Below are 15,799 nucleotides of genomic sequence, written 5' to 3'. Positions count from 1 at the left end.
TAGCCAAGTGATTTCTAACCCAAGATGCCAAAACTATTCAATGAGTAAAGAATGTTCTTTTCAACAAATGGTGCTGGGACAAACTGGAAAGCTACAAGCAAAAGCATGAAGTTGGACCTCTACCTCATACCATATATAAAAGTTAACTCAAAATGTACCAGGGATGAGGGGTGAGTATAGCTCATGGTAGAGCACATGCTTAGTATGGACAAGGTCTTGGGTTCAATCCACAGTACTTCCATTAACAAACAAACAAGGGATAAATTTGGGAGTTTGAGATTTACAAATGTTAGCCACTACATATAAAAATAGATTTTTAAAAAGTTTCTTTTGTATAGCACAGGGAACTATGTTCAGTATCTTGTAATAACCTTTAATGAAAAATATATGAAAACAAATGTATGTATGTATATGTATGATTGGGACACGCTGCTGTATACCAGAAATCGATACATTGTAATTGACTGTACTTCAATTAAAAAAAAAGTGGAAAAAATTGATCAGGGACCTAAATGTAAGAGCTAAAACTGTAAAATATTTAAAAGAAAATATAAGAGTAAATATGACCTTCCTGGTTTCTTGGGTAGAACACCAAAAGTGTAAGTGGCAGAAGGAAAAAAAGATAGGCTTGGTTTTGATACCAGATGTAAAGAACTTGTACAAATCAACAATAAAAAGACAAATAACCCAATTTAAAAATGCACTAAGGATCTGAACAGACATTTCAAAAGAAGACATCTCCAAAGAAGATATACAGATGGGCAATAAACACACAAAAAGTCATCATTAGTCATTAGGGAAATTAGGGGAAAAAAATCAGAATGAGCAAAACACCACATCAACACCCATTAGGAAGCTGAATTCAACAAGACAGATAACAAGGAGTGTTAAGAAGGATGTGGAGAAACCAAACCCCACTACAGTGCCGGTGAGATTAAAATGCAGCCGCCATGGAAAACTGGGGGTTTCTCAATGTTAAACATAAGGACTACCAAATGACTCAGCAAGTTCCCTCCCAGGTAGAGACCCAGAATAAATGAAAAATTTGTAGAGCAGCACTATTCCTGACAGCCACAAAGTGGAAACGACCCACATGTCCCTCAACTGAGGAATGGATAAATAAAAGGTGGCATGGCTATACAATGGAATATTATTTGGCCATCAAAAGGAAGAAAGTTCTGATAGATATGGATGAACCGTGAACACATTATGCAAAGTGAAAGAAGCCAGACACAAAAAGCCACAGAGTGTATGATTTCATTCATACGAAATGTCCAGAACAGGCAAATTCATAGACAGAAAGCAGATAAGCTGTTGCCAGGACCCAGGGGTGGGGAGGGACTGCTGAATGAATACAGAGTTTCTTTCTGGGGAATGAAAATGTTCTGCAATTAGATGGTGGTGATCTTGAACAACTCTGAAGATACTAGAATCAGCTGGACAGTACACTCTAAAAGGATGAATTTTATGGCCTGTGAATTGTATTTCAATAAAGATGTTATTTTAGAACAAAAGCACAAGAGCAATCCATGTACCAACAAGGCCCATCATCCATCTTTAGGATAAAAACTCCTGCAAACCCACAGAAACCCTCGCAGGAAGGCTCCGGCCTCTGACCACTGCCCGTCCTCATCCTGTCCTCCTGCAGCCTCATCCCCTGTGACCCTGACCTTAGCGAGAATCTCCATTTCCATGGTGAGTCTGACTAGTGTGTGCCTCCCTGATCTGGCCTAACTCCAAGAGATGACCGGGTCTGTTGGGCCCCAGCTGAGTGGCGGCCCTGGTCACAGTTTGGCACAGAACAGGCTCAGCTACCTGTGCTGAGAGCTTCCGGCTCAGTAATTGAGACGCAGAGGGGTGAGTTTACACACAGAGAGAGATGAGTTTCTAGAGCATCTAATACACGCCAGGCACCGTGCAAGGGACAGAGGCACACCCAGGAGTAAGGCCCCACCATCAGGGCACTCACCTACCTCCGGGTGGAGGTGGACAATAAACCAAATAGACAGGTGGGACAAGGGCATGGAGTGGCAAGTGATTCCAAGAAAAATCAAGCAGGGACAGAGGATGGAGTAGTAAGTGTGGGGACATTGTAGCTGAGTAGCCAGGGAGGGCCTCTTGAGGAGACATCTGAGCAGAGGCTGACAGAGCTGATGAATGAGCCACAGGGCTATCAGAGGTAAGCAGCTTTCCAGGCGGGGGTGGGGGGACACGTGCAGAGGCCCGGGGGTGGGGCTGTGCTTAACACATCTGGGGAACAGTGAGGAGCCCAGTGTGGGTCAAAGAGCAAGTGAGAGAGGAGCAGGGGGAGAGGTGATGGAGCTGGGGGAGAGGGGTAAGAAGATCACGCAGGGCCTTCTGGGTGACAGTGAGGACTTTAGTTTTTATACTGAGGGAGCTAGGAGCTATGGAGGATTGTGAGCAGAGGAGGAGCATGTTCTTAAGAGGCTCCGTCTGACCACTGTAGGGAGAACAGCCTGCGGTGTGGGAGCAGTGAGGTCAGAAGATGCAAGATGGAGCAGGAGGCGACTGCACTGGTCCAGGTGAGCGCTGATGTTAGAGGGAGTATAATACAGTTACAAAAACTAATAGCAAAGCTCTGCCTATACCAACACACAAATTTTTGTGGAAATCAACAAGCTGACTCTAAAATTTACATGTAAAGGCAAAGAAAGTAGACTGGCCAAAACAATTTCCAAAAAGAACAAAGAAGATGCGCTGGCCTGATTTCAAGACTGACTATAAAGCTACAGTAATAAAGAAATGTGGTTCTGGCCAAAGGACAGACACATTGATCAATGTGGGAGAACAGAGTCCAGAACGGACCCACACAAACACCGTCAACTGATTTCTGACACAGGCAACTCAATGGAAAAGGATGGTCTTTTCAATACATGGTATGGGGACAACTGGACACTCATACGCAAAAAAAAATCATAAACCTCAATCTATATCTCACAAGTCTTACAAAAATTAACTCAGAATGTATCACATTTATAAGGCACACAGAAACTTGCATGTGAATGTTGATATCAGCATTATTCATAATCGCCAAGGACTGGGACACCCTAGCATCCTTCAGAGGAGGGAACAGTTCAACAGACGGTGGACCAGATACACCATGAAGCAATCCTCAGCAACAAAAAGGACTGAACTACTGAGGCACCTGGACTGGATGGCTCTCAAAGTGTTATGCAGAGTGAAACAAGCCAGACTCAAAAGACTACTTGAGTACACTGACATATCCCAGGAAAGGCAAAACCATAGCATGGAGAATCCATCGGTAGGTCCTGGGGAAGGCGGGGGCAGCAGTGACTGCAAAAGGGCACGGGAATTTTGGAGGGTGATGGCAGTGTGCTCTATGCCGATTGTGGTGACAGTTACACAACTCTTTGTGTGTTTACTATATGTAGATTACATCTCGAGGGTGGGGGAAAAAAACCCCACGAATGAGCATGCTCTCCGTGCTGATACACTAAGATCTTCAAGAAGTACTGTTAAGTGACAACCTCGTTGTTCAGAACAGGGTGTAAAGCTGGACAGGAGAGGGGAGAATCCACACACATTCGTATCTGCCTCTGTTTGCACTGAGAAACCACGAGGACACAGGAGACTAGCGAGAACGGTCAGCCACGGCTGTAGGAGCAGGTGGGCAGGAAGCAGGCTTCTCTTTCCATCCTCTCAGATACTTTTGAACTTGCTGCCATGTTGGACATATTACCTATTCAAACAATTATATTAAAAAGGACCCTCGATGTTTCCAAAGGATAGCGTAGAAAAGGAGAAAAAGAGTAACTCTGCAGCAAGGAAAGCTGACAGATGCCACCTCAATCAAAAGACCATGGTCAACATGACCCACAATAAGCCGGGTGGGTATCATGGACACCTGACAGGGTGTGACGAGAAGGCACCTCATCTTCATGGTCTCCTTCTCCAAAACCCGTTGCCCCAGTCTAATCACGAGAAAATGCCAGATAAACCCAAACCGAAGGACACTATAAAACAGCAAGATTATGAAAGGCAGGCCGTGGCGCTGTCATGATGGGTGGAGACTAAGGAGATGTGACAATTCAACGCAGTGTGCGGTCCTGGAAGGGGTCCTGGGGTAGAAAAAGGACATAATAGGGAAAACTGGGGAGGTCTGAATAAAGCCTTGCTTTCGTTAATAACAATATTACGCCAAGGTGAATTTCTTAGTTGGGAGAAATGTACCAAGGCAAGGTAAGATGTTAACATTAGGGAGAGAAGAGTGTACGGGAGCTCTCTGTACTATCCTCGTAACTTTTCTGTAAATTTAAAGCTTATTTATTTTCTGTGAATCTAAAATGATTCCAAAATTAAAACTTTCTTAAAAACAAAACAAAGGCAAAAACCCCTCGAGACAATAAATAGTTAAGAACCTGGCATGAGGTGGACACCTTGTGAGGCTTTGGACTTTGAAAGTGAGGCTTTGGACTTTGAAAAGACAGACTTAATCATGGCAGTTGGGGAAGAGGTGTGGGTACAGGGGAAGTTCACATATAGAAATATAGAAAAACGATATGCCAAGAGTCACAAGCTCATGAAGGTGGTCCCAAGCAAAGGGCACTAGGCACCTCCACCTTACTCTTCCTAAAGGAGAGAATTTTATTTTACAATGAGTCAATGGTCCAATAACACTCAGTTAAAAATCACGCCAGCACAACATTTTGCACTTAGTGTGGGGAATGTATTCCAGGTGGGGCCTCCCCACCTCAGAAAGTGGCCTGCTCTGAGCTCCCTGGTGACCTGTGCCAGGCGGTGCCACTGGGAGATGTCACCAGGGCAGAAGCCGCAGGAGGCGGGCCTCCGTCTGAATGGCTTCCGCCCCGATGAGGGGAACTGAGTGTTGCAAGACAAGAGGACATGCCAGCCCCAACCACAGGCAGCCTCCCTGGAGCTGAGTTGGCGGCTCACCACCTCCGGTCACAGGCCCCCAATCGTGATTTATAGATTTCTGGGATGCCATCGCCCTGCTAATAAGAAAAGAAAAACTTCTAAGGGCATCATCCTCAAAGCCACTGGTTCCCTGGCTGCAGGGCAGCTGGGGCCCTTGTAGGTAAGGAGGCTGTGATCCTCCAGAAGGATCATAGCCATCAGCACAGAAGACACAGGGCCCATGGCTGGGACAGAAGGGACTGTGTCCCTGACCCACCACAAGGCTTCCTCCAGGGTTGGCCGTGCCGTGCCAGGGTGTATCACTCAGCAGGCAGGCGTAACCCCAGCTGGGACTGTTCCTGCCTGCTCTGCTCGCTCGCCTGCCTGCCAGTCCCTGTAGACTCTTATCACTGGGAAAATGTGTCATGGGGCAGAGTCTCCAGGGCTCTTTCTCCTCCATGAGGAGGAGGGTTTATTGGGGCCTGGATGACTCTGCTGGCAACGTGCCTACACCTCACGGGTCTGTGGTCCAAGCAGGTTCAAGGTTAGCCACAGGGTCTCCTGTGATAAACAGAGCAGCGGTTCTCTGTGCTGTGGCACATGCCCGGAACCCCGCCCTGGGGAGGTTTAGGTTGGTCTGCAGAGGGGTCTGGAACTGGGCACTAGTATTTCATGACATCTCCCCCAACAGGTACTAATGGGCTGCCAAGACTGCGAAGCCACGAGCCCAGCAGCTTCCTTTCCTTGGTTCTGAGCACTTGGGCATCCATGGGCGGGGGAAGGCGGGCTGCCTTCAAACATCGAGCCCCTGTTGCAGGAGTGCTCAAGTGCCTGGACAGAGCAGAGCCACTCCTGCCAGGGCCACCTGGCACCCAGGCAAGAAGCAAGAGTCAGAGCGGGCACCTCCTTGGAAGCCGTGTGGACCCTTGGTCACCAGAGCCCGGGGAAGGACCCTGCTCAGCCCCATCTCATAGCCAGGAGGCCAGTCCAGAGAGACACCCATGCCTGGCCAGCCTCGTGGTCTTGGCCCGTTACTGGTATTACTCCATGCTGGGAGCAAACCACAGCCCTCCCTATAAAGAAGACACACTTGCCTCTGTCCTCCCTGGAGCACCCCCAAGCCCCTCTTCTGTTCACAGGGTGGGCTGCAAGCCTCCTAAGACAAGTCCCGGGGCTGTCCTCTGGCCTCCTTCTCAGTGCACATCTGTGCAGTGAAATTAATCCAATTCTCGTTTCTAGGTACAATCATGCAGCAAATACATGGTGCCCCTACTATGTGCCAGGATGGCGAGGAACACTCTAAGATCCCTGCCCTTGAGGATCCATCGTTTGGGGAGTGGGGAGGAAGCAACACAAAATAGTTTCATGTCCTAATGAGAGCTCTGACGAAAACACATCTCCATCTAAGCACTGGGACCCTGTGTGAACCAGGGTAGGTCAGGGTGAGCCTCTCAGAGGGATGAGGGTGGAGCAGGGGCCCGAGAAGAGAGGGGCAGGTTGTGCGGAGCTCTGGACAAAGAGGAAATGCAGAGGAAGGAAGAGAAAGACTCTGGGTAGGAATGAGCTCAGGGGGTTCAGGGGCAGCCGTGTCTGGCGGGATGAGCATGGCGGAGCGGGGAGCAGGTGAGGGCAGGGAGGTGTTGAGGGCCACAAAGGACTGACTGGGACTTTCACCCCAAGTGAGGTGAGAGCCACACAGTGTGGTGGGCAGAAGAGGGACATGCCCTGACTCGGGTGTTCACGGGTACTCTGTGAACGCCACAGGGGTGAGAGCAGGTGCCAGGGAACCAGGGCAGAGGCAACTGCATTGGCCCAGACCATGGAAGAGATCAGGAGAGGGTGAAGTGTGGTGAGGACATGCTGATGTGGGGGCATCGGGAGGGACTGACCAATCCCAAATCCACCCCTACAACCCAGGTGAAGCAGCTGCTGGGCAGCAGCCTGGCTACCACACACAGGGAGGTGAAGCCCACATACCCAGTGCTGGCCACCAATCTCCCCATGTCCTCCTCACTCACATTCTGCACTGGTGTCCCATGTCTGTAGGCAAATCCTGAGGCTGGATGACTGGAAACAGCTCAGCATACATCACCAAGAGGCTGGTGAATGAACAAAGGTGCCTTTGTACTGTGGAGTACTATGCAGTTGTGAAAAAGACAAGAGAGACTCCTTTGGATGACAGGGCATGAGCCTTGAGCCGGGGCCCACAGCCAGGCAGGATGAGCACAAGGGAACAAGTTCAGTGGTCACCTGTCTGCTTCCAGGCAGCTCCTGCCTGTCCTCACCGAGGCAGGAAGATGTACTGCCTCCTCCAAGAAGCATTCCCTGTCCACCATTCCTGCCCCAAGGCTCCCTATCAGGGCCTCCATCTTCCACATGCCTCCACTCACTTCTCACTGGAAGGTGCCCCCTGAGAAGAGAAGGACCTCTTGGGCCTTGCTCACTGTGACATCCCCATTTAAACCAGCCTCTGCTGCTCACTTTGACTGCACCACCCTGCACCAGGGAAAAATATGGTAGAGTGACCAAGTGGGTGAGGATGGAGCTGAGAGGCCCCCACCTGCCTGCCCCATTTCTGACCCTCAACTGTCTCATTTGTACAATGGGATTGACCCCAGGTGACAGTACTCAGTGCCTGGCATGCGGCGAGTGTGTCAAAGACACGGAAAGTCCATTCAGTGCAAGACCAGAGCCACCCCCCAATCACCACTGAAAGGGGCAACTCGAGCTGCTGAGCTGTGGCAGCAGGGACCCCAACAGGCACTGCAGGGACCCCACAAGGGTTTAGGTTATTCCCCAACACCTGGCCTTGTTCCAGAAACTTCTGAGGCCACTGAGAGGTACAAGCACAGCACAGGAGGAGTTAACACTAGACCCTGAAGCCAGGCCACGGGGAAAAGGAAAACCCAATGAAGCCAGGGGTAAGGGCGCTACTCCAGGGACAGGCCAGCAGGCCCAGGGGGGAGGCCTCCATGATGGCTGAGGCCCTGGGTTCAAGTCTGGCCCCTTGGGCAAGCCCCTGTGACTCAGTTTCTTCATCAGCAAACGGAGATCAAGCACTGGCCTCAAAGTGGGCAAGGTGCCTTGTGCCTCGGCCCCAGCAAGGATCATGACTCCTGCAACAACCCCCGTGGGCCCCCTGCCTTCACTCTCATCCCTCAGGGACAGTCTGGAAGCCCCGAGCAGCAGTTATAAACATTCCAACAGAAGGACCTTCTAGGATGTGTTGAGTGGCTGGAAAACAAGTTGCCAAACGATATCATCAAGGTGGGACCAGTTCTGGAAAACATACCAAAAAAGAAGCAACCCGAACCATGCTGTGAATTTTCTACAGGTACCGACCTGCACTACCTACATCAACACATGAGAGGGTCTGGCAGGACAGACCCCAAACTGGCAATGTTGTTTCCACATGGAGCTGGAAGGGAGGGACAGGGTGGGCAGTGCGTTCTTCCTCATCTGTCACGGTGTCCCTTTTTACAAGAACGCTGTTCTCAGTGTTCTATATGTGACTGAAAATCGAGGAAAAGCAGGCCTCTGACAGGCAGCTTCCTGACTGCTGGGTGCCCATCGGTCTTGCCTTCACTTGCCTCAGTCCCCTTTCCACATCTGAAGGGGGCACCTGCGGAGCCCTCTGTTCCTACACATCCCTCTGCCTGGGGCACTCTTCTCCCGGGGCCTTCGAGGGCCTGGTTCCATAGCAGGGCTCACCCTGACCGCCTGGTCTGAAGCAGTCCCCGCCCAGCCCCTCTCTTGCTCCACCCACCATTTTCACTGCACTTCTCCATCTTCAGAATGTTGTTGCTCATTTAATCATTCTCCTGATCTCCGTCCATCTCGGTCCCCAGCACCCAGCACAGAGTACGGACTACTTAAGACCTGCTGTCAGACACATGGCTGATAACCACTAAGGACCCTGAAAGTCAGAAGTCGCTGCATCCACCCCCAGGGTACAAGTGCCAGAGTGTCCACTACCGACCCCACTGCCGAAAGCCACGGACACAACTTCCCAACCCCACCATCCCCGGGCATTGGGCTCTGGAGGAGACGGGCCCAGCTCAGGCCCCGCTCCTGCAACCCTCTCTGTGTGACTTCAATCCAGCCCCCCCGGGCCTCAGTTTCCTTACCTGTAAAGCAGGGACTGCTGGGACCACCCGGGCAGATTTTAGACCTGAGTCCCTGGGGCACAGCACAGGGCGATTCTCCACAAACATCAGTTCTTACTGTGTCATAAACACCCAGCAGCAGGTGAAACCCAGAGGGCCACCCAGCCCCCTGCCCAAGGCGAAGGGGCTCCAAGGGGGAAAAATCCCCAGCACTGAGCAGGGACCGCGCTGCCAGTACTAACAGGAACCCCAAATGTACCTGGAAGCAGGACTCATTTCTCTCCAGGGCCATTCTGCTTAAAGGTAGAGCAATTTTTTTCTTTATTCGGATCGTAGCTAATGGCCTATAAATACCTCATTATTGGCTTGCATTTTTCACACAAGCTTTAACACAATAAGGGCTTAATTACAGCATGCGGTTGGCAACCTCAGAAAATTAAGGGTTAGATGCTGTCCCCATTTTTTTATGCAGTCGAGGAGCCTGTAATTTTGGCATTTTCATTCAAATCGGGCAAAAGCTTGGCAGATGCGGCTCTGAGCCAAATGCAAACACGAGAGAGAGAGAGAGAGAGAGAGAGAGAGAGAGAGAGAGAGAGATGGAGATAGGGTTCCACTCAGTGACAGCCCCTTCCGCCCCTGCTACCTTTGAAAACTCCAAATCTAGAACTGTCCATGAGGCCGTCCTCTGCCCTCACCCACAATCAATCGGACTTACAACCAGGGGATTTCAATGTGTGTACCTAGCGAGGGCCATTATCCCCAGACAAATAACTCTGAAAAGCATTTGGGCAGCCCAGAGCTGAGCTCTGGAGAAATCTGTCTTCCTGGTTACAAACATAATCCCAAAACGAAAAAAAAAAACAAACCAAGAATCACGTGGGGAGACAACCCATGTGGGGGGTTCGGGGCCGTACATCTTTCCAGGCTTTTGACTACGAAAATACAACCGTTTTGAATAAGGTGGGGTCACACGTCCACTTGGTCCAGGCCCTAGCAGGTCTCACGGCTTTCTGGGTCATTAAATCCTCTTCTAGATCACTCTGGGGAGCTATTTCCTAGCTGGCTGTCGGGACACATTGTTTGCCTAGCCAATTCGCTACTGTTAGGCCTTTTTACTCCCAATTTCCCACCATCACACACTAAATGAGCGTAAAAACTCTCAGGGCCAAATATTTGTTCTCAGCCACCATTCCCACTTAGAAACAGCAGGAGCAGGCTCCCACTAGCATTTCAGGACCTGGTTCACCAGCTGGTTCCGGCTGCATCCCAGAGCTGAAACTACATCGATGGGCACTCAATGAGTGTTTGTGCTAAAGTGAGGTGTTACTTACAGCAATAAAGTAATCATGAACTCCTTCTCTTTAAGGAGAAAGAAATTAACAGGGGATCTTCAGCGTCCTGACCAAGGGCTATACAAATGCACCAATCTGATATTTCACAAGGATTATAGCTCATTTGATGCTTAACCCGCTCCCAAGAGAGAGGGACCATCACGACCCCCATTTTCCCGACAAGGAAACTGAGATCCAAGAAGTGAGGCCATTCAAGGTGATGGGCGGCAACGCCACCACAGCCACATTCCCACAGGCTCCTCCAGACTCCCCCTGCTCCGGGTGGCCCGGGTTCTACAGAACACACAGAAAAGGCACTTCGGCTTTACCCAAAAGGAAGGACAATGGGAATAGGAGCTGTCATTTCCAAGATCTGTTGAGGGACAAAGCAACCCAAAGGGCAGCCCATGTGCCCACCCTCAGTGCGGCAAGGACATGAGCCAATGGTCACCTGACTCGCATTCATCCAGCGCCCACTGTGTGCCTGGGGGCAGCCCCATGAGACAGCCACATCCCCTCAAGGACACATCACTGAAGACCGAACGGAAACGCAGCTGGAGATGGTGGAGTCCGTGAGCAGCTGCTTCTTGTTAAAAGAAGAACAGCATCAGGCTGGACATGTGTCCGCAGGTACTACTCACTGAGAACATGGAGGTAAAGCTGCAAATCAAAGGCAAGAGCGCTCACCTTGCCCAGGCCCAGCGGGAGAGTAACAGGGCCACCGGCAGCTTTCCCTCTACTCAGGGCCCTCCCTGGTCCCCAAGGCTTGGCGTGGCCGGCACCCCACCCTACCCCATTATCTACCCAGCTTCCACTCCCCCTACTCTCCCACTATACTGTCCTCCAGGCACACTCTCAACTCAGGGCCTTTGCACTGGCTGTTCACACAATCTGGGATGCTCTTCCCCCAGATCTCCGCTGGTGGGTCCTCCCTCACTTCCCTAAGGCCTTCCCTGACCTTCCCCATTTAAAACCTTTGAAACTGCAATGTCCCCCTACCCTCTCCATAATCCTGCTCTTTTTTCCCCCGGAAACAGTTATCACCTTCTACCTTGTTTCTTCTTTATCTGCTCCCTGCTGGAAGGCTAGCTCCCCTAGGGCAGGGGTTTTGGTGTCTTGCTCAGGGCTGTGTCTGCAGCCCTACAACAGAACCCTGCACAGAGTGAACTTGCTCAGAAAACATTTTTCAATTAACAAATGAAAAATGCGTGCCATTTTAAGTGCTTTTTCTGCGCCACTCTTCGAAGCCCCCTAAGTGGTCTCATTTAATCCTCACTCCACCCTCAGTGACAGGCAGGGAATGCACTTATCTGCCCTGAGAGATGAAACACACCCAATCTAGTGCCCTGAATGGGGCCCAGGAGTTGATACTGTTAACAGCCCCATTTCCTAGCTGGGAAACTGAGGCTCAGAAAGGAAAGGCTCACAGGATCAAGCCCATGCCTGGGAGGCCTCAATCTCAACTTCAGCCTCTCCCTCCTGCTCTTTTCCCTGAGGAAAAACTTCCAAACCCCTTGCTTCTTGCCAGCTCCCAGAGACTAAGTAACAAGGCACCAGGGAGCCATATCCCCCGCCCACGACCATTGGCCGGTCCAGGGTGGGAGAAGACTTGGGTCTTAAACTTAAAGGTTCCCAGGGCCAGGAGCCTCCAGGCCAATATGAGATGGGCCCGAGAAAGCACAAGGGAGGAGTGGGGACTGTGGCAGCTCAAGTGGCCACTCCTAGTCTGATAGGGCAGCCCATGGCTTCTGAGATCTAGGCAGTTGGTGGCAGGAGAGACACAGGCCCAGGGAGGTCAGAATACTATGACTATTAACAGCAGCAGCCACGCGTACCAGGTCCACATACCCAACACCGTTAGTTCACCCAGTCCTGCTAGGAGGGCCTAGTTATCACCCCATTTTCCTTGGCCAAAGTCACCCAGCCAAATGTGTTGGAGCCAGGCCTAGGGCCCAGAGCCTGTGCGCTATGCCACTAAACTCTAAAGATCTTGCGTATTTGCTAGCGCTACCAAAATCCAATTTTGATGTGAGATCTCATTTTTAAATGTTGGCAGCTAATTAAAACAAAACATGTTAAATACCGTACTGATGGGGCAAGCCAGCTTCAGCCCCAGGGTGACCAACCTGCAACACCTGGTACAGGGCTGAGCCATCCGGGCCACTCTCACTCGGACCACATTCTTAGAAAACCCACAAGGGGGAGGCAGGGAAACAGAGCAGCCCATGCTGCCCCCCCAGGCCCAGAACCTTGACACGCTCTTGTTTGTTCCCTGAAACTAGCTGGAAGAGCCTCTGTGTGAGTCCACGGTGCCAGGGAGGAAACGGTCCTCAGCTTCAGCACAGTTCAGCCAAAGTCACGAAAAGAGGGATTCAAAGCGAGGCCCGCCCGACATCCCCCGGTGGCAGGGTTTTGTAGCTGAGAAGCCTTACCCGCACTCCAGAAACAAAGAGCAGTTGGCTCTGAGCACCCCATACCCAGAGAAAGGCCTTTGTACAGCTTTGGTTCTTGAGCCCTGTATTAACGCCCTTAACTACCTAGGTCACACTGTAGGCTCAGGGAGGAGGTTGCCACCAGAGCCAGCTCAGTAGCAGTTGGCAGTGGCCAGACGCCCAGGTGGGTGGGAGGGAAAGGTGAGGGCCAGAGGGACAGAGGAGAGGTGGGGATGGGAGTGAGACCTGGGGTCCCTAACCCAGAGCCCTCAGTCCCTCACTGGACAGCCTCAAGCAAGAATGCACAGCTCTCTGAGCCTTAGTTTTCTGCTCTGGAAAATGGTATCACAGCAGTGCCGGCCACAAAAGGCTTAAATGAAGTCCAGAGGGCATAACTTTAGGGCACTTTAATTCGGACTGGCTTCTGTTGTCGATATGAAAAGAACCAGACTGGGGAATAAAAGCCCCATCCGTGTAGACCTACTGTGTGCCAGGCACCATGCTAAGTACGCACTTTCAACACATCATCCTTGCAACAGTCTTGTTGAGGGTCCATCACCCCATTTTTATGAAGGGAAACTGAGGCTAAGAGAGATCAAACACCCTGTGCAAGGTGACAAGGCAAAGGAAATGAACAGACCTTTGCAGACACCCACTGGAAGCCTGGACAGGCAAGAAGATGGCCAAGCAGGGGGCCCAGAGCCCAACCAAAGGCTCAGCCCAGACCCGGCGGATCCCAAGTCCACACCTTTCTGCCACAGTGGACAGAAGGCAATGTGCCAAAGACAAAGAGGCAAAGGAGGAAATTCATGCTGCTGGGAACAAAACCCCAGGTCTCTGGGAAGGCAAGGGTGGGGATGGGTTCCCAGCTGGGCTCCACTGAGCGCCAGCCTGGTGGCCTTGGGCAAACAGCGAGTCCTTTCTGAGCTAAACCAAGAAAGAACTCAGCCTGGGGCCTGCTAGATGAATGTTACCTCTTAACACTGATAGCAACAACAGTAACAGTAACGGTGACTATGACATTATCATTTGCAGCCAGTCTCAAATGGAGTCCTTCCCAGAATGGAGAAGTGGCCACCCATCTGGGAGGCAGAAGGGCAAGAGATGGGGGAAGGGAGAGGGAAGAACCAACTGCCCTCAATGGCCACAGGAACCATTCTCCTCCTTTAGCTTCCAGAATCCTGGAAAGAGCCCAGAGAGGAATTTGCCCACTGGACAGATGGGCAAACAGACTTCTCAGGGCTGCGCAAGGAAGGCTGTGTCCCAGTTCTTGCCACTGAGGCCTGATCAGGCAAGTTTCTTCCCAGGATCCAAGAAAGGCCCCCAATTTGCAGGTTTTCGCTTGAGGGCTGGCCCCTATGTTCCAGTGCCCCAGAGACATCCCAATATGGGCCAGGAAAGAGTCCTGGAGAAAGTTTCCCCCAGGGTCCTACTTTCAATTGAGAGGAGTTCAGGTCCCATCCTTCAGCTCCCTTCTCCTCTGCATGCTCCCACCACTGCCAGAGGTTGGGTCAGACAGTCAAGGACAGCTAGGGCACTGACAGGCAGCCTAGAAGGACAGACACCAGAATAGACAGACAAAAGGATCCACTAGGAAGAAGGAGCCAGCGTTCACCAAGCACCAAGCTGACGAGTCAGCCCAGGACAGCCAGCCAACAGGGTCCCCTAGGGTCCAGCCAGCCAGTCAGACTAGGGTCCAGCAGAGGCCAGCTGGGGCAAAGCAACAGAAGAATAGCTCAGTGTTAAAGTCTGTGAGGGGCACGGATGGGCAGCCAGACAAGACGGGTCATCCTGAACAGCTCGCCAGGCAGCAGGGGTTTGCCCTGCGGTACTGGACAGATGGACAGCCAAATGATGGTGGCGGAGAAGCCTGTCCAGGACAGAGAGACAGCTAACCAGACGGCAAGAGCTGCTCCAGATAAATGAACAGCCAGCCAGACTGCAGGGGTCGGCCCAATAGATATCTAGGTGACAGGTTTCAGAAAAGGGAGACCTACACCTGGCACACAAGCAACCAGATGGCAGAATTCACCCACTAGAGCTAGGGACCAGAGAGCAGGTGGAGGTCCACTGCCCTTCCTGGCCCACGCCCCCCAACTCGTGAGACGCCCCTGGGGTCTGGGCCGGCTCCCTAGCCTCTGCAGGAAGCCCTCCGCCCAGGACGTCCCACAGGGCCCGCCTCCCTGTCCCCGTCCCCGTCGCGGGCACGCAAGCGCCGCAGTTACGCCGGCGGCGCAGGGCGCGCCATTCCCGGTCCGCCCTCCGCGCCCTAGGCCGCCGCCGCCCGCCAGCCACCGCCGCCGCGCTCGCTCACCGGCCCACGAAGTTCTCGAGCACCGAGCTCTTGCCCGCGCTCTGGCCGCCCACCACGGCGATCTGCGGCAGGTCCAGGTGGCAGCTCTGGCCGATGGAACTGAAGGCATCCTGCAGCTTGTTGACCAGCGGGATCAGCTCTTCCATCCCGCGGTTGCCCATGGCGCCGGCGGCCCCGGCCCGAGCGCCCCGCGCTCCCCGCCCGCCCCTGGCCCTCAACGACGCGGCCCCGCGGCGTCTGCGGCCGTTGCTCCCCGCCTGCCCGGCCCTCGGTGCGACGCCCGCTCCCGGCTCGGCCTCACGGTCGCCGCCTCATCCGGTTCTCAGGCGACACCCGACCCGAGCGACCTCCCGCCCGGGCCCTGGGGCTGCGCCCGAAGCCCTCGCGCCGCCTCCAATTGGTCGGCCGCGCCGTCACTCCTGGACATAAGCCAATGAAAGCGAGGCACGGGCCTACGGCCGAATGAGCCTCCCCACGGGGAACCATCTCTCGGGCTCATTGGAGGCAACAACTGTCGCTGTTGTGCAAGAGCCAATAGAGGCGGGAAGCGAGTTGTCCAGGCCGGGAGGCGGTGTTTCGGGAAAAGCATGTTGGCCCCGCCCATAGGGTGGAGTTCCCGGATGACAAGAACATTCGCCAGTCTTATTGGTAGGAGGACCCGTCAGTCAAGGAAGCTGACCAATGATACTGGGATCGGTTCTTAAACCCTGGTGTGTCACT

At 52.5% G+C, this 15,799-nt stretch overlaps 1 protein-coding gene across 11 annotated transcripts in view; it reads right to left on the bottom strand.

Annotated features, from left to right (window-relative positions):
* DNM2 (dynamin 2) overlaps nucleotides 1–15,409 on the bottom strand; it is an 82,576-nt gene extending 67,167 nt beyond the window's left edge. For 6 of the 11 annotated variants that reach the window (XM_074350769.1, XM_074350759.1, XM_074350761.1 and 3 more), the window contains exon 1: nucleotides 15,080–15,408. In XM_074350769.1, the coding sequence (XP_074206870.1) occupies nucleotides 15,080–15,240 (161 nt within the window). In that variant the 5' untranslated portion in view covers nucleotides 15,241–15,408. Of the gene's footprint in view, nucleotides 1–15,079 lie in introns of all 11 variants that reach the window. The other 5 variants (XM_074350763.1, XM_074350760.1, XM_074350765.1 and 2 more) reach the window with 2 other exon arrangements.
* Between the last annotated feature and the right edge of the window lie 390 nt (nucleotides 15,410–15,799).

The sequence above is a fragment of the Camelus bactrianus genome, chromosome 22 (assembly GCF_048773025.1).
Source record: "Camelus bactrianus isolate YW-2024 breed Bactrian camel chromosome 22, ASM4877302v1, whole genome shotgun sequence".
In the NCBI taxonomy this organism is placed as follows: domain Eukaryota; kingdom Metazoa; phylum Chordata; class Mammalia; order Artiodactyla; family Camelidae; genus Camelus; species Camelus bactrianus.
The sequence above is the reverse complement of the archived record's forward strand: the minus strand, read 5'-3'. Positions and strand labels throughout refer to the sequence as shown.